A 27,196-nucleotide genomic window follows, 5' to 3' on the forward strand; every position below is an offset into this window, starting at 1 on the left:
AGCCGTATGCTGCCGGACTCGGTTCGGTCGGACTCCCATAGAAGTCAATGGGAGCCAGTCGTACGACGCGTACATCGGCTCTCATTGACTGAATGGGTATGTCTCGGACAAGTGTGCCCCCTACAGTGTATACACGTCAGTGCCATCCGCACCACACATACCTGTGTTGGGGAGACCCATGGGTCTCCGCCTGTGTCCGAGTCGTAGGGCTGCGGGTGGCAGGAGGTCCGACACGGACCCCCCCAAAAGCAACCACCCGGACGATTTGCGAGCCGGACACTCCGGCTCGCACAAGCTGTCCAATGTGTGCATCATACTGGCTTGGTCGTGAATCGCATCCATTGCACGCCACGGTTAGCTTACGACCGAGATGTACGTAGCGGTTCGGACCCAGAAACGACTCGGTCGGTGAATTTCATGTAGCTCGCATCGTACTTGCTCGCTCGTACAGCTGTACGAGTCGGCCGGAAAACACTCATACGGCTTGTAGTTTTTCCGTCCGGATCGTGTTTGGTGCCCTTCCAACCCGGATCGGAATCGGCCCCTATGTGTCTGTGAAATTAGTTCACAATGTGTTGCCATGGGGGCTTTATATTCCCTTCTGCTGCATTACTCCATTCTCTAAATGGTAGAAATCACTGTACTGAAATGGTTAAATCAGAGTACATAACAAGGACCCCCTGCTAATATTCTAGCTTCCTAGGGCAGGGCAAATACATAATTGGCAAGAAAATCTCTAGACAACTATCGGTTTCTTACGATTTAACATACCATACCAGCTGAACACATGATGTAAGAACTCCGTGTGCACTACAAATACATTTTTTTTTTAAATATTCACTATTTTACATATTGGAAAATCGGGTATCATACAACATGAAGACAATACATTAACCAGCCACTTTGTTCATTTGTTTTCCCTTTTCTTTCCTCAAGCACTATGTACTTTTGTAAATCATATCATGATATCAAATTATGTATGCACTGAAATGTATGATACCAGATTTTTCAATATGTTTTTAAATATTGTGTATTAAAATAATGATTTATTAAAAAAATAATATTTGTAGTGCACAATGAGTTCTTACATCATGTGTTCAGCTGGTACGGTCTGTTAAATCATTAAAGACAATAGTTGGCAAGGGATTTTCTTGCCAATCATTCTGTAATGGGTAGAGATATATGTTTCTCTTTGCATTCTGGAACTTGTAGCCCTGTTTATTCCTTTGTAAAAGAGGACAAGAACACTCAGAAATGAAACAGAAAAAAAATGTACTGTAGCTGCTTATGAATTATGAACTTGTGAAACTTGCTAACGTATCCCATAGATATTCTTTAACGTAGCTTTTTCAAAATTATAAGGCAGGCTTATATATGCTTAGATGATGAGATATGTTCTTTAAACTTGCACTAAGTAAGATGTGTAGTATGAGGCTGCTCGGCATATTTAAACATACACTGTTTAAGCACAGCTCAGGTTTACCAGTGCAGACCGCCAATGTAGAGTCTGACTACGAGCTTCACTTTGCATGTAACATCTCTTAGTGACGAGCTGAATGCTTTTTTTAGAACAGCTAATTGACCTATCAGATATGCTGTAGATATGCCATAAAGCATGGTCTTTTGTACTTACAAAAAGTGAAAGTTGTTGTTTTCAGTTTGGTTGAGTAAGTCATGCATGCACACACTCTTATTGCAAGCACTACATACACTACACCACCCATTAACCAGATGAAATAGATATGTTTCCTAAGCATATATCTCTTACCCAGTGACAGCTGAACAGATAGAGTTATACATTCACTAACTTACTCACAAATGTGTCATATATGCAGCAGTGTGTAAGACAGTTGTACAGATACCTATATACATTTGTACTTCCTAATAGAGACAGTGAGATATTCACTCAGATATATACATACATTTTTAGAGAGCTATGCTGTATGTTTAAAAGGTAACATGTACTCTGAAGATTTACTGTGCTATATGCAGTTCTGGAGACCTTTGAGCCCAATTATACATCTACCCTGCCACCCATACTTTAATCTCACATACCTAAGTAGAAAAGCAGACAGACACTAAAATACCCATACAGGCACAACTAATATGTACCTTGCGCTAATGGAGGCAGTTGGACACACACTTAAATAACTCAATACTCACTAACACACCCAAAAGGCAATGCATGTAGCCCTTTACAGACACATTTAGAGAAGCATACATTTCAGAAAGAGAGGCAGTCATTTACTAACAAACTTACATAGACATGCAATCATAGCCCCCACATACGAACCGAGACACTAATTCAGACATCTGTTAAAGGTTAAAGAACTGACACTTTCAAGTCTACCACGCAGAGATGTAGTGCTTGGATCATGTCTCTGACCTGCTATACTTGACCCCTTGGATACAGTTTTACTGCTAGGTCAACCTTCATATTTAATAGTCCTACAGAAGACATAAACTGCTCTTGAACCACATAGAATTAACCACTAAGGTGACCAGAAGCTAGGCCATAGGGCAGGGTACTATGTGCTCAAAAGGTAACACATGTAGTCTGAACTTTCAGTGAGATATATGCACTTCTGCAGACCCATGTGCCCATTTGTACTTCCACTTCGTCACTCAGGCTTTAATCTGACATACCTTTGCAACAAAGCAGAAAGGTACTAAGGGGTCCCTTATAATGTCGGGCAGATCGCCACTGCCCGAATGGCGGTGGCGATCTGCCCAACATTATCTCCCGCCCGCCTCCCATTTCCCCTCCGCCATATTATGATGGCGGGGGGTACCGCGGCGGATGGGAAGACCGTCCACCGCTTTTCCACCCGGTTGACAGGTCGGCCAGACGGAAAAGGGTTGAATATGGTGGTGGTGTCTGCAAGACACCGCCATCCATATTACTATGCAGGCGGGAAGCAGCCTTTCCGTGGCGGTAACGAAGGCATGTGGTGTTCGCAGTTGGGGGCCTGTTGCGGGCCCCCAGAATGTTTGGTGGGTGGGGTGTACACATGGGGGGTACCTATGGTACCCCCCTGCATTTGCATGCACAACATGGCAGGCACTGTGCGGTGCCTGCCATGTTGTGCATGCAAATGCACAATATGGCAGGCACTGTGCGGTGCCTGCCACGTTGTGCATGCAAATGCAGCCACAGTATTGTGGCGGGCGGTGCAGATATTATGTCTGTACACCTTGTGGGAGTGGCTAGAGCGTTTCTGGAGCTTTCTGGGCAGCTATATTCTCTACTCATTGTGATGCACTTTGTTTCTCTTTTGCTTGACAGACAGTTATGAAATGGTTTTCCTTCCCGCAGCCTTTGCACTTCCTTTCAATTGCGGGACATTTGCTGTCATGTGGAAAGGAGAATCCATAGTGGAAGCACAACTTCTTTTCCTTCAGAGACATCACCTTATGGACCTCTCTTTTGTGTTTTTGAATACTTTTCATGCTCAACACTGATTCACTCTGAGCAACTCCAGCCTTCATGTCAGCAGCTCCTCAATCTGCCTGTTTCTCTGCTCTCGCAGTCATGAGAACTTTCCCTGAACTGAGTGTTTCTTGTAGCATGCGTCTTTTGAATGAATCAGACAAGCAATCATCAATGACTCTCAGATGCATGGCTTCGTCTTCATTGAACTCACTGATTTTCTAGTGCTTAAAGAGCATGTCAAGTCTGACAACGAACTCATCCTTCATCTCACCTGGTTGTTGTCTCACTTGGTTGAACACGTATCTTTCATAATCGGCATTCGACATTGGATTGAACTTGGCCTCCAACGTCTTCTTGATTTGACCGTATGATACTTCATCAGCTTGGGACATTTTCCCTACTACTCCTTTTAATCCATCACCTTCTAGGTTCTTTAAGTATTTGATGATCTTTTTGTCATCCACTTCTTCTAGAGAGTCTAGGAAATCATCAAACGTTTCAATCAAGGAAGTCCATCCGGTGCAAATAGTCTGGTATTTGCGGTATCAAACAGCGGTGGTGATTTCAGAAAAGCAGCTGCACTGTATTTGGCGCTTCTTTCGGACACTTTTGGCTTAATGAATGCTGTTCACACAGTGTTCGCTGCACCAAGCAATTCGTACCTTCAGCAAACACAACCCCTGTGCTTGCATTTGGGTCACCACGCTCGATTGGAGGTCATAGGGAACCATCTTCTTTCTTGATGGTGAGTACTGATTTAGTACCGGAGTATCACCCCTCTCAACTTTATGCATGGTACCTGGTTGTCACTGCCTTTAGCGTTTTCCGCTTTGCGTCCATGATGGCTCTGTGTTACTCAGTGGCGCAGTATTTCTTCTTTCAGCCTTACCACTGAGTTCTGGTGAGCCTTCCAATTGTGCTCTTCTGTATGGCCTTAACCTCCTTACAAGGACCTTGTGAGAGCTGGAGTGGCGCTTTGACTCCAGAAATGCCACCCTTAGGCTGCTTCTTGGGACACACACGGCACGTACCATCAGTTTTCTGGACCACAGCAAACTATCAAGAAGAGCAGTCTGCTATTTCAATGCAGATATTCCCTATCTTGTCTACAGTCATAGGGTCCTTCCCAGCCAGGGAGCATGCAAAGAACCATGCCACACATGGAGCTCTTGTTTGCACGTCTTTCTTCAACTGCATGCAACCGTTAACTGAACGTGCTGCGTCATAAACTTTATTGACCACACGCAGACACACCCAGATATCTCCCAATCAATTACATAATCCTTTTAAGGAGTCCCCCGAGGACCACTAGAGTCCTCGAGCTCATAAGCATACAACACAACATTTGTATCTTACTCTTTCTAATGTGTGCTGCATTCTGCAGCACATATCCCATGGAAACAGAAATATGCCTCACAGAATTGTTTTTGTACAGAAAGGCGATCCTTCTGCACATAAACAATCCTGCTTGCAACACAGGCATCCTGCACCATGGTCGTCGGATGGCCAATAAATGACAATATCTCTTTTAGTGAATCTGCTTACTTCACATGCAACTCCCAAACATTCCATTGCATCTTGGAGCATTCAACAAGGTGACTAGCGCATGGAGGACGACCCAGATGCCATCACTACAGAGGGGTCTCTGACTTGTTTTGGCTGCCGACATTCTTCCCTTCCAACATTCCTCCCTAACAGAAACAGAGTGGCTACCCATGATTTTAAGGCCTCCTGCCTCGCTTCACAAGGCATTGAAGGATACATGAATTGTATTATTTCTCATGCACTGCAAGTTTGTCGCTTTCATGCTACACTTGCGCAAAATGAATTGACAGTAGCAGCAAGTGGCTCTAATGAACACAAGGGCATATTTATGAAAAGAGTTGCGTCACTCTTGCACCACGCAACATGGTGCAAGTACGATGCAAGTCCAAAATACGATTTACAAAATGATATAGTTGGTTCAGCGCTCATATCACATGGTTCTTTCCTTCAATAAATACTGTGCCGAATGAGAATGTTACCGGAAATGTAAAAAAAAGAATTGTTATCCCAGTTAAAATCCATTCAACTCGGAATCTGTTGCATTGTATTGGTGATAGAGATAGCAAGATCATAACTGGAGTCTGCAACTCAAAACACGCATCCCTGAGCCCGCCGTCTTCCCAGAAGCAATAGGAGCCACTAGTTTATAAACAGCTTGTACTTTAGTGAAGACCTTTCTTTGATGAATTCAAAGTCAGTGAGATTCATCATAAATAAAAAACACAAAGTGGTTTGAGATCATTCTCTAACGGTATTTTACAAATCCCCCAAAAATAAAATAGAGCCAAAAGAGTCCCTGCAGTTTATGCCTGATTTGGTGCTATTGTTTGGCTATGCTTAAAGCTTCTAAACAGTTTGGGCCAGATTTAACAATCCCAAGGTGGTCTTTTTGTGAAAGTGTGGTCTAGGAGCCTTAGGCTTCTCAAAGAGGAGTCTTAGGGGTCGATTACGATGGCAGGCGGGCTTTTGCATTGGCAAAAGGGGCCGCCGCACCTATATCAATTACGATGCGCCCGCCACACTGGCGGGCGCATCCCATATTTTTACATTGCGGCGGGCGGTGCTGCAAGCAGCACCCGCCGCAATGTCAAAATACATGTTGTGCATTTGAATGTACAACGTGACAGGCACCCTGCGGTGCCTGCCACCTTGTACATGCAAATGCAGGGGGGTACTATAGGTACCCCCACGTGCAACCCCCCCACCTTCCTCGGGGGCCGCAACGGGCCCCTGAAGGCATTCACCGCCTGTCTTTTTGTGGCGGGATCTCTGCCGAAAAAGACAGGCATCGTAATGCCCACGGTGGTGCTGCAAGGCACCGCTGTCATTGCCCCATTGTACCGTGTCCCGCAAGGCGGGTGGAAATGGACCGCCTTGCGGGACCACGGCAGACAGTCTTTCCGTCCACCGCGGTATCATTCCCATTCCCACCGCCATCCTAATTTGGCAGTGGGAATATTCAGGTTGATAGCAGGCGGATCGCCACTGCCCGCCCAGCGGTTCTCACCACCGGACCGGCGGTGGCGATCCTCCCGCCATCGTAATCGGCCCCTTAGACATTTGTACACACAGTCAATAAATGATGCACACACACTCAATAAGGAGATCCACACCAATGTAGAAAAATAACTCATATTTGTATATATTTTTACATACCAAGTTATTGTGTAAATACTTTTAAAAAGAAAACAGGTAAGTAACTTGTATTGTCTCTAATGCGGTAATGCCATCCTGAGGGAAAAACACTTATACTGCATACAGGTACTTAGCAGCGACTTACAGGAACAATCTTCTGGAGTTAATGTAAGCCAGGTCCTCCCTGAGCCGGAACACAAGCAACCCTGGACTGATTCCCCCTAGATATGGGTTCATCAGCCTGGTGCAGCTCGGTTCCAGTGACACAGAGTACACAAGACCCACGTCTGGGCATTCCTGTCCCACTTAGGGCGACAAACCAAAGTACAGAAAAAGTGATGGATGGAATGCTTGAATTAATCTCAGCCACTGGCAATTACTGGGGCCGCATCACAATCTGTCGTTATTTTGCATTTTGATCCTGTTCACGGAGATCCAGGCTTGGCAGTTCGCACTGGACAGTTCCTATGTGAGTAGGGTCAAGGCGTATTTCTATAAAACTGGGGTTAAACTGAGGTGGCCTGGTGTGCAAAAAAGCTATGGATTGGGATGCTATCTCGAGTAATTACCAGTGGCTGAGATTAATTCAAGCCTTCCATCTATCACTGTTTTGTATACCTATTAGATCAATAGAATGCAGCCCTCTCTCTTAACTTTGACTGGCTGTTGCCATCCAATCAGCTTGAAGGTGTGTTTCACAACCTTGAAAGTGTGTTGGTATGACTAAGGCATGAGGAATGAGAAGTAGGGTTGATGGATGAGAAGTAGGGGTGAGAACTATGGATGATGGGTGAGAAGTAAGGAATATGGATAAGACGTATGAATGAGAAGTAGGGTTGATGAATGAGAAGTGGCTTTGATGAGTGATGGATGAAGTATGAATAGTAGGGATGAAATGTAGGAATGATGGATAAGAAGCAGGGATGATGGAAAATTCATGAGACGTAGGGATAATTATTAAGGGCGATGAATGATGGATGAGAAGTATGGATGATGAATGAGAAGTAAGGACAATAGATGAGAAGTAGACACGATGGAAGAGAAGGAGGGATGCTAAATGATGGGTGAGATGTAGAGATTGTGTAGGATGCAAGAGAAGAAGGATGATGCATGAGAAGTAGGGATGATGGATGAGAAGTAGGGATGATTGATGAAAAGTATGGATTATGGATGAGAAGTAGGGATGATGGATGAGATGTAGGGATGAGAAGCAGGGGTGATGGATGAAAAGTAGGGATGATGGATGAGAAGAAGGGATGATGGATGGGGAGTAGGGATGATGGATGAGAGGAAGGGGTGAGAAGTAGGGATGATGGGTGAGAAGTAGGGATGATGGGTGAGAAGTTGGGATGAGAAGCAGATATGATGGACGAAAAGTAGGGTTGATGGATGAGAAGTAGAAATGAGAAGCAGGGATGAGAAGTAGGGATGATGGATAAGAAGCGGGGATGAGAAGTAATGATGATGGATAAGAAGCAGGGATGAGAAATATGGATCATGGATGAGAAATAGGGATGAGAAGTAGGGATTAGGAGTGAGGAATGAGGATGTACTAAAAAGGCTGCTGTATGTAAGTCCTTATTTTAAACTTGCATTACACATAGTATAAGATAGGCTGCTACAAAATGCGCAAAAAGGTTTAAGATAAACAAAAAGTGCTTCCAAAATATGGATTTAAGTAATACCCAAACTGTACAAAGTGCATATTTTATTTTACAACTGTCTTTTAATAGCTCACACTTCACAACTTAGCTGGTAGCTTTCTTACAATACCTCTCAAAAACAATAAATGTGAATCATCGGAAACCATAATTTTTTTTTAAACTGTCTTTTAAATGGACACACTTCACAGCTCAGCTGATAGCTCCATTATAATACCTCTCAAAAAGAATACATCTGTGTCATCAGGAAGGTTCAAATGATTCCATCAATTAAAGCCAATAGAGTCCTAACTTTACTACTCCTAAACTTAGAAAAATCCTAACTTTAAGACTTTCGGTACTCACAGAAGGCATTTAGGACTCCTAAAGTTAAGGGGCCCAATTCACAGAACAAACTTAAGACAAAATCCTAAACTTACTACCATTTTCGTATTCACAGAAGGCATTTACTCATTTTGGTATTCACAGAAGACACTTACTCACTTCGGTATTCACAGTAGTTAGGAGTCCTAACTTTAGGACTCCTAAATGCCTTCTGTGAATACCGAAAGTCTTAAAATTTGGATTTTTCTCAGTTTGGGAGTCCTAAAGTTAGGACTCCTAACTTTACTACTACTAAACTGAGAAAAATCCTAATTGTAAGGCTTTCGGTATTCACAGAAGGCATTTAGGAGTCCTAAAGTTAGGAGTCCTAACTTTACTACAACTAAATTGAGAAAAATCCTAATTTTAAAACTTTCGGTATGCACAGAAGGCATTTAGGAGTCCTAAAGTTAGGAGTCCTAACTATACTACTACTAAACTGAGAAAAATCCTAATTTTAAGGCTTTTGGCATTCACAGAAGGCATTTAGGAGTCCTAAAGTTAGGAGTCTTAACTATACTACTACTAAACTGAGAAAAATCCTAATTTTAAGACTTTCGGTATTCACAGAAGGCATTTAGGAGTCCTAAAGTTAGGACTCCTAACTTCTGTGAATACCAAAATGAGTAAGTACCTTCTGTGAATACCAAAAAGGTAGTAAGTTTAGGATTTTGTCTTAAGTTAGTTCTGTGAATCGAGCCCAAGATTCCTAACTTCTGTGAATACCGAAATGAGTAAGTGCCTTCTGTGAATACCAAAATGAGTAAGTGCCTTCTGTGAATACCAAAATGGTAGTAAGTTTAGGATTTTGTCTTAAGTTAGTTCTGTGAATCGGTCCCACAGTCACTAGCCAATTGGCTAGGAGGTTCCCTCCTATTTGGTGAAAATGTTCCTGTGGTGTGTGGTATTTGGCAATCCTAGAGTGCATATTCTTGCTATTCTCAAAATGTCTGAACCTTCTCTTGACCGTCAGGACCTTAGTAGTCCACCCCAGAGGTGCGGCTCTCTAAGGGCTACACACCCTCAAGAAAACTGATTTGGGGATGGGTTTTCCCTCTCTGGCCCTGTCTCCAACTTGTCTATACCAACAAAAGGCTTCCTGACCCGGGAGTGTTGTCACAGGCGACCCTTCAAAGGCGACCTATCCTTTGAAGCTCACCTTTTGGGCTAACACCCCTTGCAGCCTTCCTAGGAAAGGAGCTGCAGCAACAGCCTTTCTTCCTGAGCCTGGGAGTCATTTACAAGTCTTTTGAGGTGGGAAGAAAGCTGTCTGTTTGGCCAGGACTTGTGCATAGACACAGGACCAGCTGGGTCCCAGAGTGGTTAATTCCTAAAAGTTGCATATCTTTAAAAATGACATACATCTTGACTCAACGTCAGATTTAATGCAACAAATATTTTGATACCTTACTTGACCCACTTAGGTAGGCCCATTCAGAGGTTAGGCAGGCAGGGAGCTAAGAGCAACCTTAAATTGTAAACCAATCAAATAAATACTGTCAAAGCCAATCAGTCTTTGTTGTACTGGGCCCTCTCTGTAGAATCCCCAAAAGTTCTTGCCTTCATCCTCCTGTTTTCCGAACCAGTTTTTGTTGGCTTTTGGGACTGCACACTTTACCCCTGCTAAGCACTGCTACAGTGCTTGTGCTCTCGCAATTAAACATAGGTGAATTGTTTTCCACCCAATTGGCACAATTAATTTACATGCAAGTCCCTAGTACAGTGGTACTCCATATACCCAGGGCCTGTAAATTGCATTCTTCTAGTGGGTGTGCAGCACTCATCATGTCACCCACTTAAGTAGCCATTTAAACATGTCTCAGCTCTACCCTTGAAGCAAGAAACAGATTTAGCACCTTCCTTTTCAATGTATATAAGTCACCCCTAGGCAAGGCCCTAAACAGCCCATTAAGCAGGGTGCAGTGTGTTTAACAAATTGAACATGTACTTTTAACTTTTACATATCCCGGTAGTGAAAAACTCTTACATTTGTTTTTCACAACTGCAAGGCCTACCTCTCCAATAGGATAACATTGGGTTGCCTTATTACATTTAATAAGTGATAACTTTCATTTGGAAGCAAGTAGGAATGTCAAGTTTGGTCTCTAAAGAAATTTAATGTAAAACCCAGTGACGGCCCATGTAGGGCGTTTTTCCGGGGCGGTGACGTGGCGCAGAGCAATGAATTTCGTTGCTCGCGCTGCATCGCCAAATGCGATGCAGTGCGCGCAACGAAATTCGTTTTATTATTTTTTTTCGTAACTTACCTGAAATCGGCCGTTTGCCGCATTTTGCAATCCCCCACCCTGCCCCTCCTCTGCGTCACGTCACCGCCCCGGTAAAACGCCCTACACGGGCCGTCACTGGTAAAACCCTCTTTAATGATCAAGTCAGATTTTAAGTCACAATTCTGAAAATGCCAATTTTGAGGAAGTTTGCAAAAGAGACAATTGATGGACGGAATGTTGGACAATGCAAACATTCTCCCCCAGTCACAAGGATCTAGGTTAAATCCATCATTCCTTTGCTCACCACACCACCCCAGTTTGGACCCAGCCATATGCAAATCAATCTTGACCCTGCTCTATGTGGGATCAGTACAGCCCGAACTGCCCAGCCAGGTCCTCCCTGGACCGGAAACAAGCATCCTGGGACCGGTTTCAGGGCATCACCATTCATCAGCCAGGCTAGCTTAAATCCAGTGTTGTAGTGAGCACAGGACCCACGTCTGGGCATACCCTTCCCAATTAGGGCGACATATGCAAAAGAAACAATTGATGGACGGAATGATGGACAATACAAACATTCACGCCCAGGCACAAGGATCTGGTTTAAATTCATCATTCTTTTGCTTACCACACCACCCCAGTTTGGACCCAGCCATATGCAAATCAGTCTTAACCCTGTTCCTTGTGGGAGCAGTCCAGCCCGAACTGCCAAGCCAGGTCCTCCCTGGACCGGAAACAAGCATCCTTCTACAGGTTTCAGGCCATCACCTGCCAACATGCATGCAATTTTCAGTTGGATTCTTGCTTCATGTGGTAGCCAGTTTAAGGATTTTTGGGCCGGGGAGATGTGTTTGTTTCTTTTTGTTCCGAGAACAAGTCTGGCTGCTGCATTGAGGGAGGCTCTTAGAGGGGCCAGTTTGTATAGAGGTAAGCCACATAGTGTGTCACTACCATAATCCAGTCTGGGCAGTACCAGAACTTGGACCGCTAGTTTTAGGTCTTCATGTGGAAGGTAGGGTTTAAGTTTCTGCAGAATGCTCAGTTGGCAGTTCGCCCCTTTGGTGGCGGCGTTAATGTGATCCTGCAGATTCAGATGTTTGTCTAATGTAATACAAAGGGATCTAGCAGAGTCTATGATGTGAGGCGAGCATTTGAGGGCTGTAAGATGTTTCTACCAAAGATCAATCTTGGGGATGTTATTCGCGGGAGAGATGAGAAGAAATTCTGTTTGAGCAGCGTTGAGTTTGAGATGATTATCCGTGAGCCAGAGATGTGTATTTTGTATGATGGAATCGAGGGATTTAACGTCCTCTGGGGAGGCGATTTTGAGATACAGCTGATTTTCATCAGCATACATATGGTAATGGATGTTAACAGATTTTAAGTGGTTTGCCGATGGTTCCAAGAATAGGTTGAAGAGAATGGGTGAGAGAGCAGATCCTTGAGGAACGCCAAGAGTGATTGCATGGGGCTTAGACAGAGATTGATTCATTTTGACTCTTCGGGATCTGTTTAGGATGAATCAAAACTATTGAAATACAACCCCTGATATGCCCATCCTTTGTTCCAGTAGTTTCATTAGACTATCATGTTTGACCGTGCCAAAGGCAGATGATAAACCAAGCAGTATCAGAAGGCATGATTCATTTAGATCCAGCATTTTTAGTATGTCATCCACGATATGAGTAAGTGCAGATTCAGTGCCGTGATCTTGACAGAAATCTGATTTGTGTTGATTAAGGAGTTGATAGTTGTCTATGTGATTGCAGAGTTGGCTTTGGACACATTTTGCAAGAGTAGGGATGTTGGAGATGGGTCGGAAGTTATTAGGGTCAGAGCAGTCTGTCTTGGGTTTTTTTAAAGTGGGGGTTTCTTGTCCTACTTTTAGGCCGTCAGGGATAGCGCCTTGACTTAGTGAGGCGTGTACAATATTGGTCCATAGGGGAAGAATACAGGCTTTGATCTCTTTGAATATAAGCAGAAGTAGAGGGTCAGGAAAGTGATTAGATGGGTTTAAAGAAGAAAGAATGTTGTACATGTCATGTTCGCTGATTGAGGAAAAGGTGTTCCAAGAGGCATTGTTTTTGGAGGGATGCTACTATAGTTCATTCCCTTCTGTATACTGGGAGGTGTATGAGAAACATAATGGGGTAGCCGGTAGTAGTTTGTTTGCTAGTTGTAGTTTGTTCTCTATCTTTGTGTTTTTTTCTTGAAGAAAGTAGCCAGGAAGGGTGCTGGATTTGGAGTCTAACGGGTTTGATGTGTTGCTTGATTGCTGCTTGACTATTTCAAATAGTTTTTTGGGCCTATTTCTTGCTTGGTCAAGCTGTGCTCTAAAATTGCTTTCACTTGTCTTATTCTTCTGTTGCATGTGTTCCTCATTCTTCTTAAGCGTTTAGAAGTTCCAAGGATGGGGAAGATCTCCAAGCTCTTTCTGCTATTCTTACATAGTGTCTTTTGGTGTTCGAGTCATTGGGCAAGGCTTTGAGTTTTTATTGGATATATTTTTTTGTTGAAGGGGAGCGAAAGAGTCCATGATTTCCAATATGGAAGTATTGCAGAAGTCTGTGAGGTCATTGACATCATCCATGTTGGTCTGTGGAATCAAGATATGAGGTCATTGACATCATCCATGTTGGTCTGTGGAATCAAGGTATTATTGCAAACGGTAGTTAGTTCATTGTGGTTTATGTTACGAAGATTCTTTTTCCAATGTTTAATTTTCTTTGGTTGGCCTTTCTTTGATTTCTCCTTTAAATTGATAAGGGAGGTGATGCAATAATGGTCTGTCCAGTCACAGGAGCTACTAGACTCCAAGAAAATGGTGTCCGTCTTTGATATTATAAGGTCCAGAGTCTCACCCTTGTTGTGAGGTGGGCTGTTGCAAATTTGGGACAGCTCATGGTTTAATAGGAATGGCTTCAGGCTATTCACTGAGTGGTTGTTTATCTCATTCCAGTGTAGATTAAAGTCTTCCATGAAGATCTGGGGCCCTTGAAGATGATCATCCATTGTGATGATTTCCATGATTTGTTTGATGAACAAAGAGTTTTTGCCCAGAGGGTGATAGAAGGCATGTATATTACAAATGGATTTATTGTTGCAAGAGATATTAATGCTGAGATATTCGCATGCACTTAGAGCTATTGTTTCCGAGCATAAATCAACTAATGACAAAGACAATCAATCTTGCATTAACAATGTTTTTTCACTATTTTTATTAGCGTTGCAAATGTTTATAAAATTGAGGGCAAACATTGGCAAAACCAGACGATATGCGTGGCATCCTTGGAATGGTATTTTGTACTCTCCCGAGCTAGACGCTACATTGTGTCTAGATGCAATGGGACATGACAAAATTACCTTGGGTGGTACAAAGACGAGAATATGGAGTAAAGCCAACGAACCAGGAGCAGAGAAATGAAATAGACAAGACAGCTAGCCAATCTTTGTAAGAGTAGACACAAAGCCTACTCTATATTGCTTACAATGCTGTCTGTGACTGACTGTTAAACAGAGATTACGAAAACATGTAAATGCAAAACTTACCAAGCAGCCAATCCATTTCCTCCACATTGTCTCCATAAAGTCCATGTTTACTTGTCCCAATAAACGTCTCAGTGGTAGCAAGTGGGGTGTGGACATGCAGAAATGAGACAAGGAGCAGAAAAGGGCCTTTCTGGTTTCTAAGAAAATAAAATGTATTTACTGTTATCACTGGAAATGTTCACTAGTGTACAACCTTAAGTAAGCTTTTCTCCAGTTAAAAAAAAATCTCATGGGTATACTAAAATAAAACATTTCTAGCAGTTTAATAATTTACTGATTGCCTGTTTGCAGTGCACACTAGCATGGTCAGAATTAAGGTTGAAATGCTACTTTGTTCCTGTGGAATGGGTTGTTTCTAGACAGCCTTAACCTCCTAGCTGCTGATTCCTCTTTTTGTTATGTTTGTGGTATTTAATGCTTAGGCCTTCACAACGTGTATTCAACAAAAGTTACTGTGGCAAAATGTATGTCCTTTTCCCCACAGAATGGGGATTGTGGAGGCCCCAGGGTCTGTGGATTCCCCTGAAATTAGTTTTCCCCCCAAAATTAAGGGAATAGTGCTGTTCAAAAAAGCACATATTATTGTTTTGAAAAAATTGCATCATCAAAAGCTTTGCTGTGCTATGCTTGTCCCTTAAAGCTGAAAGATGCTGATCTTAGCCTAAGATCAGCATCTTGCAGCTTTCAGGAACACCCGCATTGTAAACAAAACCACTATTTTTCAGTGATTCTTTGCATTTTTCTAAGTTATAGTCAATTTTCAAACTTTTTGTATTTTCTACCGACTTGCAATTTGTGGGGGAAATGGGTGTGAATTTCATGAGTGAACTTGGAAACCTGTCTGAAAGATATACTCAATTCTGAATTCTTCAAAGGGCCATTTATATTGACTACTCGTGGTTATTGTTATTTCAAAGAATATAATTGTTGCACCAAAAATAAAAATAAGTAAGAATAAATAGCAATCCATGACAACATTGTCATCTGTAATATTTTGCCCCTATGGTCAATTTACAAACATGTATAACGTTACATACATCTCCTGGTTGCAGAAAAATACATTGTTGTCGAAAAATAAGTGATACCAAGAGTCAACAACTGAACTGCAGCCCATAAACATATTTTGTTGTGTACCGACCATACCTCAATTTATAAGGTAGAATGTAAGGAATGAAAATGGATATGAAGGAAAATTAGGCATTTTTAAATGCGCCCCAGATACTGATTTTATGAATATTGGTTATTTGTACAACTTGCGGTTATCCATAGTAACGTGCTTCAGAGGACACTTTACAAAATTAGTTCAGATTTGCACATTAGATTACATTCAGAAAGCATAACTTGAGATACATTGAATTGATAATAACAAATGTTCTATTTTTCTATGTTTCCAGACTCCTCCCTACAAAAATGATACTGTCGTGGGTCTTGAAGATTGACCCATTTTGGTGATGTGGGTGGCTGAGGTATTTAGGCCCATGCTCTGCCGCCATGAAGGAAAACCTACCAAACCGAGACATTCCTGAAAACTGCACACCCAGGGGAGTCCCGATTGGTATGAGTTGCATGGATCCTGCCACATTTTGTTACCTAAAATGCCCTGCAAACCTCAAACATTTGGTAAAATCACACATTTTCCTACATTTCTGCAAGGAAAAGTTTTGGAATCAGGGTGTAAGTCACATTATTCCTACCATCCAGTGTCCCCATACTTCTCCTGATAAATTCAAACATACAATTGTGGCGCAGTCTTTCTGATCCACAATGGTGTTGGGGCAGAAATATTGCTGGGCTCGTTGTGAGGTGGGTGCACAGCCTAAGTCAGGGGCAGTCTGCCTCCTCCCCATCATTTTCTTTTTTAAATATACCTTGTGTCTATTGGTACTTCTGCCCCCCTCAGGGGGATGAATGGAGTAAACCCCCAATCTTCCCTCCAGTGGGCAGAAAGACTGCTGGGCCTTTTCTTGGATTGGGATAAGCCCGATTCATGGATGGGCAGACCCCATCCCCTCTTTTTTTAAAGAAATTTTCTCTGGTGTCTAGTGGGTTTTGGGCCACCTTCAAAGGGGCTTATTGGGAGAAAACCCCACCAAGCTCCCCCACTTTGGACAGAAATACAGCTGGGCCTGTTTTTCTAGAATGGAGGTATATCTTGAAGCCTGGGGGGCCAACCCCCAGTTCTTTTATTAAAGAAATTATAACCATGTTGCCCCTGGTGGGGCAGATTGGGCATAAACCCCACCAATCACCCCCAGAGGGGTGGAACAACTGTTGGACTGCCCTCGCATCGGGCATCAGGCCATGCCCACACCCTTTACTAAAAAAAATATATCCCTGGCAGGTTGTGCAACTGGAGGGGCAGATCAGGGCAAACCCTCCAGTCATCACCCCAGTGGGGGCGAAAAAACTGCAGGGCCCATTATGTGGCATAGGTACAGTTCTCCACCTCTTTTTTTGATTCCTGGTGTTTAGTGGGCTTCCTGACACCCTGGGAGTAGCAGAGTAGATTTTAACCTCCCATTAGTCCGCTAAGGTAGGGAGAAAGACTGAATTTTGTTTTTATGGTGGAGGACACTGGCCCATACACATGGGGGTTGACCCCCCACTACAATCTTTATCCTTAACATTTAGTGGGTGGATTCCTGCTTGGGCATCATTTGGAAAGAAGCAAGACTGGAAATATGAAAATATTTCCTTTCGAGCAGTACTTCTCCCACTTGAATCAATGCTCAAGGAGCTGAGAAATGCTGCAGGCACCGATCAAAGTTAAACCAGTTGACGCCTAAAGATGCCGACTGGTTTCACTATCAGTGTGACGTCAGCACGCATCACAATGATTCAAAAGAAGCAATCTACGGGGAAAAAACTCTTCCCTCTCATTCCAGCAATATGTTTATTTTAAACCCTTCTGCTGCAGGCACCAGAAGGATTTTCTTTATAACAAAGGTAGACAAACAGTTCACCTTCACTTCACTGACAAGCTTTTTTGGTGGATGTGAACCGATGTTAAGTGGTTAACTGTGCAAATACTTTTTATAGACAGCCATTCATATGCATTGTATACGTTTGTCAATGGGTAAGATAAAACGTAATATTCTGTTTAATGATATGTATCTGAATTGCTGTGTATTAGAATGACGTAATCTTTCACCCCTTTTCTCATTTTTTCTTCTTATCTTTCCCTCTACGTTCTATCTTCAAGTTATGAAAAATTATTATTATAACAATTATCATATGTTTGGCTTTCCTCGTTGTTAGGACACAATATCTCCTGCATGCTATACAGACTGTTTATTTGGTCCTGCTAGTCTAGTGTGTGCTCAGAAGCCTAGATGTGTTGTTGAGTTTGCGAGTTCCAGGATCTACCCTGTGACCTAGAGGAGTGCACCACGTGTGCCGTTATAGTGTACAGGAAACTACTGTCCTTGCCCTAGTTATGGCAGATAAGGCAATGGTGACAGTATAGTGATTGCTGATCTTATAACTGTGTCAAAGGAAATGTATACTTGTGACCCCTCTAGCGTAAAGTTTTGCTGTTACATGAAACCCAGAACTTTGCACTGGCACCCTACGTGACTGTTGAGTGCATTCGCTTGTATATTATGCTGGTAGTAAATATGTTGTAGTATGGCTCTGTGTGTGTATGAGTCTGACTGCTGAAGCCATTGGGATCTATTTTGGATGCTTCCAATTAAGCCTGGCACAAGATGGAGGATGAGGACAGGTTCCACAGACAATGTAAGTCTAGTTTATGCATTCCTGTGGATGTTAGCAAAGGCTAGGAGTGGAGGGCAGGACTTCAGTTTCTGTTGCTAAAGGAAGCTTTGAAATCAGGCCTATCCATTTCTTGTGTCCCTGAATAATGCTTCACGGAAGCAGATAACAGTCAGGTGCAGAAACATCATGAATCTCCGTGCCCATATTCTGCATGGTCCAGTTTGAAGAAATCCCCAGTGACACCTGTTTTGATAAGCTTTACACTTTACATGAAGGCTATTTCCGGAGAGCATGCTGAACAGGACACCTCAAAGAGAACCACCCCAAGTGGTTATGGATATCTAAACAGTGGATCCATATCCCATGTCTAGATAATATGTATAAAAGTAGGATTCACACCAGTCCAATTTGTTCGAGATCGAGGTTCTTCATAACCACGTAAGGGAGTTCTCCATAAGGTACTCAAAGGACTGTGGAGTTACCATGGTTGCTGCCTGCCGGACAGTCAGTCTTCCAGTGGAGAGGGGAAATCACCTGGAGTTTACATTTTCTGCTGGAAGAGCTGAGGGTCTGCATAGTGCCTTGAAGTCTGCCTTTCTGTTGAAAGAGGGATGAAGTCTACCTGTCCCAGAAGAAAGAGACACTGATAGGAGAAGAATCCAAGCATGTTCCTTATCCAAACAACCGGACTGCCTGCAATAGCGAAGCAGGAGTGACCTGTGCTACAGACGGTCTCCTGGCCTGTCTCAGCGGTACCCAACAAGAATTGACAAAAACTGTGTACATCTGTACAGCATTCCAGGATGGACTACACCTTCCATGCCATGTATATCAGCTCATGTTGGGCCTCCAACTGCCTGCCAAATGTGTCTCCCTGTGGTGACCTGCATCTGACTTCCGTATCAGAATATTTGCCTCTGAATCTATCTTTCCTCATGTGTATCAGCCCATGCCATGCTGCAACTGCCTGCTGAGTACATCAATCCTATGTCAGAGTATCCTCTGCATTGCTGGGTGCTTTGGCTAGTGTTGGTCTGAAACAGCTTCACAGGTCATCTGTATCAGCCCACAAATGAGATACAACTGCCAAGGGGGCCCACATAGCAGCACCAAATCTTCCCCAGTTGCATCTAACAGCCCAGGATAGAGCACTTGGTGAAGGCACAAGCTATTCCTGAACTCCCTGATGGATGCTACTGGGGCCACATTTGTGTACTGTGGACCCCTACCTGTGGCTGGATCAAGCTGCTGTAGTCACACTGAGGTGAATGTGAGGACTAAAGACTGTTTTCTAACCAATTTAACAACAGGGGTAAGTACAAGAGTGAAGAGTGAACTGATTGTACATTTAACTTGTGAAGAAACATAATCTGCACCTACCAACTGTTGTTGGGGGACATTCCTATAGGAAAACAACAGGAGAGTGAGGAAAAAAGGGTTGATGAGGGTACGTCCTCATCCTCAAAGTAATAATTAAAACAACTTGGACGGACCCGCAGAGACCGGTACCACTTGAGTTGACTCACCTAGCTAGTAGCAGAGAGCAAACATCTAATGGATTTTTTAGAAGACCCCTCACCCACCAACCTAGTTGGTGGCATGCTTTATCATTGGGGTCCCAGCTGAGTTGCCAGATGCAACCCAGCTGTTCTACGAAGCCTGGTTGCAGCGGAGCGGGTTTGATGGAGTGAAGTGAGTGCTCTGAGGGTAGGGTGCTCAGAGAGTAGTGAGATTAAAAGACATTCTTAGAGACATTTTTAGTCAAATGATGTATACCTTTCTGACAGTCTTCCTTTTGTTGCTGTTTCTGGATAAATCCTGTTATAATGTTGTACATGAATAACTGCAAATTCTGATTGTGCAGAATGAAATTTCCATCTAACTGCAGATCCAGACAATATTTCACAAATATGACTGGATTCCTCTAGAGCCTGAAGATAGTTATAATTTTTAGGTCGAGCATTCAAGACCTCTGGTATATACTTTAGTATATACTTATATGTGTATGTACTTTGTGGGCTCTGGAGATCAGCCCTAGGAATTGTCTGTTTCCGCTTAAGAACTTTTTTTTCTGTTCAACTGCCTCTATTTAACCTTCTTGATAGAAAACGACCAGCAGAGGTCAGTAAAATACCAGAATCACTTTAGCATTCTCTAGATTCCACTCCATAGAAATTGTCTTCCACGAGCACACGTAGACAATAATATTTTTTTTCAAATCTTGTATTTTCAGTGATATGGCCACTGAAGTCCCTGATTTTATATTAAAAACAGAGCTGAAAGGCAATATTTCTCTCCATGGGTTCCCATACCTTGTGTGTCACGCAGTTTGGTGCTTACTTTCCCTCCATGTTAAAGAACAGTAGATGTTTCAGAACCCAGGCTAATATGCTGCATAGCTAAATACATATAAGGTCCCAAGGCGAGAGTTGTTGCATTGCAAATGTCTGTTATTAAATGCTAGCTTTTAGATGGAAATCCTAAATCCTCAATGGGAGAATCCATGCACTAACATAATAATAAAACATTTCTTGCCAAACAAGAATTGCCATAAATCAAAGATGAAGTTAGGGGTAGCAAGATCACATTGGAAGAATTTAGCAAGGGTTGGTGGCCAGTCTCTTTGTTTTCTTAAATAGTCACACTGTTGCCTTTATGCAGTGGTTTTGGACAAAGATGGCTGTGGAGTTGATGCAGTGTGATGCAAAATCATGCCCAGAAGAAACAGGAAGTTTGCTTGAATGAGTGAGAGAGAATGAAAACAACAATATAGTGCTCCAAATCCAAGCCTGAAGGTGGAAGGTCAATGGTATGTTGAATCCCACCGAGATGGAATTTGGCTCATTGCCACACAGACCAAATAAGAGCAGGTTCAAGAATGTTTCGCGGAGATGAAACATGGCAGTCTCACAACTTTCCAAGCCCTGGTATTTCATCATCGTGCTGGCCATAGTGTTTTAGACGCTGGCATCCTGAAGTCCAGCTGACACACTAAAGAATGCCGTATTGCAACAGACTGCTTCAACAATGGTCTGCAAACATTTAGCAGGATCATAATGACACACATAGAACTTCTCTAACTCCCTCTGTGCACCTGCATTACCACTGTTTCGAGTGGCTATCGATAGCATTAGACCTTAACTGGAGCATTGAGCAAGGCCAGGCTAGAGTTCAAGGGATACAAGTGGAACATATATATGGCCTTCTCCTGCTACACTCAAAAATCTTGAATACTCTTAGATTTGTATGTACTAAGTGTTTTTTAAAGGTTTAGCTTCACCTCTCTCGTGAAGTGAAGGAGGTGTGATTTTTAGCGGATCTGGATTGGGGCGGAATTCTAATTCTTTGAGTGTAGCAGGAGAATGCTAGACGTATGTTTCACTTGTGCTTGCATCTCTTGAACTGTAGCCTGGCCTTAATCTCAAATGCACATAACTTTATATAACATAAGAACATAGAGGTGCAAGAGTTCCTCTGGGAAAACAGGTGCCCAGTAACATAAGAGAGAACCCGGAGGCCACCTAACAGCCATGAGCAAATGCTAGAACCTATGCTACTACCCTGGATAGGAAACCAGACAGAGTAGGATGCACAACTGGCAGTTGGGCACAGGAGACAAGAAGAATCCAATCCAGTTTGCATAAGAACACCACTGAATCCAGAAAAGACCAAACAAAGGTGGGGACAAGACAGGAGAGCTGAGGTACAGGCACAAAGAGAGGCCAGGGTATCCAGTCTGTCAAGGAAAGGCTAGGAGCACAATGAACCATGATGGTAAAGAAATAACGCTGCATGCAAGCAGGCTTGACTCTCCCCCACAAGCTTTGCCTGAATGTACCATGAAAAGCACCTAAATGCCCATGCCACCAGTGCCCTAGATCTGGGAAATTCAGACCTTGAAGAAACCTTGCCTCAGATTAGACTGAACAATCCCCACAGATCCAAAGCCCCAAAAGGCCGAATCATAAGCTCACTGGAAGGCGAAGAGGTACTCAGATCCCTTATGATCAGCACATTTGCAAAACATAGGCAATGGAACAAGAGAAGAACAGCCCATGGCAAAAAACAGCCGCAAGGAAGATAAATGGACAAGGAAGGAGAGCCACCGATGTCAATGGTGCAGCAGGGCCTGAGGCCAGGGAGCTGCATCCCTCTACAGAATTGAAGAGAAACATGCAAGACAACTCTAGTAAAAGCACATGTAACCCAAACCGCACCCAGCATGCCACACCCTAATAGCTACTAATGTCAAGGTAGAAGAGTGATCGGGAGGAACATGAGAATAAATTGAAAGAGGATGTCCTATTGTAACCAGAGCTGATGATAAACCAATCCCCCAAGATAGCAGCAGATCCGCCAGACCAAGCAATCATGCCCAAGCTACCCACTGAACCGAGACGGGTAAAAGAGGCAGAAAAGGCAAAGAGGTTTCCTAGCAGGCACTAGAAAAGCAGAATGGAAGAAGCAAGAGAGTCCAGGAAGAAGTCCAGAATGACCCAAGAAGCACTGAAAGTCAGAACCTGACAGGATCAAAACAGTGTCAGGGCTTACACACTGCATGGGATTATGTGTAGGGCTGGTAGGGCTTGGAAATATTTAGGAACAGGTTTATGGAAAGTGAAAGCATGCAAACACTACACAATACCACACAGCATTGCCTTAACAGAGCCACTTTCCTGTTGAGGGTGTACATCTGGTTGAGATTAAGCAAAGTCAGTATTTAAGGCAAAGCTACTTGGAACAGATTCCTGGCAATGTGTCTGATGGTTCCTTTGGCTTTCAGATTTATTTATTTTTTATCCAACTATCACATTTTCTCACTTTTGTTGTTTTTGCCCATTTTGGTTCCCTCTCGACAAGGGCTTCCCGTTTCTTCACCTTACTGTTTTTGTGTTTGTTATTTCAAGATGGCTTCAGATATCTACTTACCACTTTCCTTTTCAGCTCCAGGTAGCGGGTATTCTTGGTGTCCTGGCATCTCTAACTTGTATCCAGGTTTGTTGGATGCTTGTGATAGCGAGTGGCGACTACCACTGATAAGACTAGCAAACCTGATTCAAACTCTCATAATATGGTTCTCACGCTACAGGGTACGCGATATACATTTCTATCTGGTACTGCCTCTACTGTCTTTGAAGTCTGTTACCCATGCTTGAAATGAATCCATCAGTGGGAAATCCCAATACAGTGGATCTTTCCTAAACGTTTCCTTATTTTCCCCCAGCTCCTCCAGCATGCATGTTGCCACACTAACATATTCACAGTGGGATTCTGGTGTGGCATGGGCATTAAAATTCAAACCTGACACAGAGAAGTACCATGGTTAGAATCGTCAAGCCAAAAGGGCCAGTTAAGAATGTGTCCAACCAAAGGGTCCTCCTTTAATTCCACAACAAAGGCCAGGACTGTAAAAAATGAATCGGCACTCTGAAAAAATATTGGGATACAATGTGATTAAACAGACCAGAAGCATATCCAGAACCTAGCCAATTGTGGTCTCAGAATTTGCATATTGAAGGTAGCAACCTCCAGCAGGAGATGAGAGGCCCCAGGAACCTACAGGGAGATAACGTGAATTACCTAGAATCACATAAGAGTCAGGCAAGTGCAGTAGCTGAGATTAGAATCCATGTCTGCTGGTACCAAAGGCACTACCACAGCTACAAGACCAAGAACTCCTCCTCCATATCGTAAATCCCACAACAGCTGGAAAGAGGAGACTCCACCAAGAAAAAAAATGCAAAAACAAAGTCATATGCAGGGTAACAGCGCTGGCATGGATGCAATGGAGAGCATGCCTGCACAAGCTAAGAAATGGACAAAGAATTCCACTGAGACCAGAATGTAGCCAGAAAGAAGGGGGCAGAATCAGTGGGTACAACATGGCCCCACTGTAACCAAATGGATAGTCAACAGAAGCAGAGACAAGCCAGATCCCCAAAAGGGCTGCTAAGTGTGCTATAGGGGCAGTATCAGCAGCACCATCAAGCACCAAAAAGTAACAAGCTGTAGCCCCATCACAAACCCAGAGCTGCAATAGCAGGAATCCTAGGAGATGTTACGCGAGCAAGGGGTCTCTAATGTTACAAGCAATACAGTGATGGATGGAATGCTTGAATTAATCACTGACACTGGCAAACACTCAGTGACCACTCCAGTACATTGTTTTCACCCACTTTGCTGTTCTAGACATAGACCCACCACAATCAAATCAGAACCGATCATGCTGTAATAGGAACAGTCCAATCGAAACTGAGCAAGGGAGTTGTAGAAGAGAAGCAGAAGCTGCCTACCTCTCTCCCCTTTTCCTCCATGCTGTGAGCTCAAGAAAAGTCAGGCAGACTCAGACCCCAAAAAAGGATGGACAAGTGAGGTGCTGGGAGGCATTCAAAACATTTCCATCATGCAGTGAAAAACAATGCTGCAGCCCCAGCATAGACCTGGTGCGACAATAGCAGGGACCTAAGAGAGCACTACTGAAGAAAGGGGAGCTGCAGAAAGAACAGTAAGTGCAGCATACCCTACGTCTAAGATCTAACTTTAACAGAAGATGGACTACATCCTGCTATGACATCAATCCAAAATGATGACTCACAAGCATGGATCGGCCAATGATATCACCATCTAAGTTAAGTCAATAGTGCCCTGTGGAAGAGGTCAGTGAGGCCCAAAGCCTCCATGAATTGGAAATCAATGGCAGGGATTCAATGGCAATGGAACCTCATGCATAATTCACAGGGAGTGTCACAGAGCAAAAGACAGGAGACAGTAAGAGAATAGCAAATTCAGGAGGACAGCACACCCTCTCCAGCTAAGGCAGATAAGCAGGATGGGCATTGGTCCAGCGATGGGCCAAAAACCAACAAGCTAGCAGAAAAATAAATACTGAAAACTGAACAATAATATGTCTCCAGATTGAAACAGAAAAAATAGGAGATGCTGTGGCTGGTGTGCTATGTTATGGGTAAGACAGCAAGGCCAAAGTATAGAAATAAATGGATCTATACACAATAGGAGTATGTCAACTGTGTTATGCACTGGAGGCATTATGCCTAACAGTCCTTAACTATCTTTTGCTGCCAACTTCTACTATCAAACAAACATACTTGCTCCCTGTGTTGAAACAGAAGACATGCTTGAATTGGCCATGATGCTGCTAATAGCTGAGAGCAGAACAAGGGAGTTTCAAGACCCCCATGAACTCAAAACCTTTCTGGAATCATTGGATCAGAACTCAAGGAGGTGCTGCTCACTTCTCATGAGGAAAGCACTTTGCCTTTGGTACCGCTTCAGATTACACCTGAAAACTCTACTGTGGATGCAGGGCCTCTTCAGGAATGACACAGGCAGCTTCCCAGAGATAACTCTCATGATAAAAGCGCCACAGTGACAGGGAAATATTTAGATCACAGTGTTATATCACTCTGGTCCACCTCACGTCAGAAATTACAGTGGTAGAGGACTACTCAAGGATTCAATGTCAGAACACTCACATGTTGATCCCCAAAAAGTTTTTCACCCAGGAGTAGGAGATTATATCTTCTTGTCTTATTCCAATGCCACTTTCTCCAGAGTTGACTACTTTCTGACTTACACTAGCATTCTCCCCAGAATTTCCAGCTGTACAATTGGGATTAGTTGTGCATTGAATCATGCCCTGAGAAACCTGAAAATAGGCCTAAAAGGACAGAACTTGAAGAACGGATACTGTACAATATAACCTGTCACAGGAAAAAAGACATTTGGTAAGCTACTTCAAAGACTGTTTAGACCTAAATATGGATTCCAGTTTATCCTTGCAAACTCAAGGGTGGCTGTAAAATCTTATATATGGGGCTGAGTAATGAGAGATGCGGCTGTCGCATCAAAAAGATGTAATCAGAAGAGGAAGACCTCCCCGGAATTAGAAATCTCTCACCTTCACAGGATTTATCATTCCGCCCCTATGACTGCTAACCTGAAAATACAAAGTGCCTCATTTAATTTTTGGAAGCCGGTCCGTTTCTCGGCCATCATGATGGAGTAAATTACTCTGCCTCCATGACAGAGATTCTGCCTGACAAATTTAACAAGCATTGGCATAGCCAATAGGTCTCGCTTTTGGAACCTTCTAAGTATTTAGTTATGCAGCACAAAATCCTTGGTGCAACCATATCAACTGTTGCATGGCTAAACACTTATAAGGTCCCAAAGGCGAGACCTATTGGCTATGCCAATGCTTGGTGTGGTTGTGTGTGTGGTTGGGTGTGTGGTTGTGTGTGGTTGTGTGTGTGTGTGTGGTTGTGTGTGTGTGTGTGGTTGTGTGTGTGTGGTTGTGTATGTGGTTGTGTGTGTGTGTGTGGTTGTGTGTATGTGGTTGTGTGTGTGGTTGTGGGTGTGGGTGGGGTAGTGGGTACGTGTGCGGTTGTGGGTGCAGGTGCAGTTGTGGTTGTGTGTGCAGATGTGAGGTTGGGTGTGGTTGTGTGTGTGGTTGTGTGTGGTTGTGATTGTGTGTATTGTGTGTGTGGTTGTGTGTGTGGTTGTGTGTGTGGTTGTGTGTGGTTGTGTGTGTGTGTGGTTGTGTGTATGGTTGTGGATGTGTGGTTGTGTGTGTGTGGTTGTGTTTGTGTGTGGTTGTGTGTGTGGTTGTGGTTGTGGGTGTGGTTGTGGTTGTGTGTGGGTGTGGTTGTGGGTGCAGGTGTGGTTGTGTGTGTGTATGTGTGGTTGGGTGTGCTTGGGTGGGGTTGTGTGTGTGGTTGTGTGTGTGTATGGTTGTGTGTGTGTGGATGTGTGTGGTTGTGTGTGTGTGTGTGGTTGTGTGTGTGGTTGTATGTGTGGTTGTGTGTGTGGTTGTGTGTGTGGTTGTGTGTGTGGTTGTATGTGTGGATGTATGTATGGTTGTATGTGTGGTTGTGTGTGGTTGTGTGTGTGTGTGTGTGTGTGTGTGTGTGGTTGTGTGTGTGTGTGGATGTGTGTGTGTGGTTGTGTGTGTGTGGTTGTGTGTGGTTGTATGTGTGGTTGTGTGTGTGGTTGTGTGTGGCTATGTGTGTGGTTGTGTGTGTGGTTGTATGTGTGGTTGTATGTGT

General features: G+C 43.4%; 1 protein-coding gene across 2 annotated transcripts in view; it reads right to left on the reverse strand.

The window, feature by feature from the left end:
• LOC146804999 (arylsulfatase H-like) overlaps window positions 1-27,196 on the reverse strand; it is a 641,615-nt gene that overhangs the window by 117,597 nt on the left and 496,822 nt on the right. For both annotated transcript variants that reach the window (XM_085622143.1, XM_085622144.1), the window contains one exon: window positions 14,415-14,551. In XM_085622143.1, coding sequence (XP_085478269.1) covers window positions 14,415-14,551 — 137 coding nt within the window. The remainder of the gene's footprint in view (window positions 1-14,414; window positions 14,552-27,196) is intronic.

The sequence above is a fragment of the Triturus cristatus genome, chromosome 8 (assembly GCF_964204655.1).
Source record: "Triturus cristatus chromosome 8, aTriCri1.1, whole genome shotgun sequence".
NCBI classification, from domain to species: domain Eukaryota; kingdom Metazoa; phylum Chordata; class Amphibia; order Caudata; family Salamandridae; genus Triturus; species Triturus cristatus.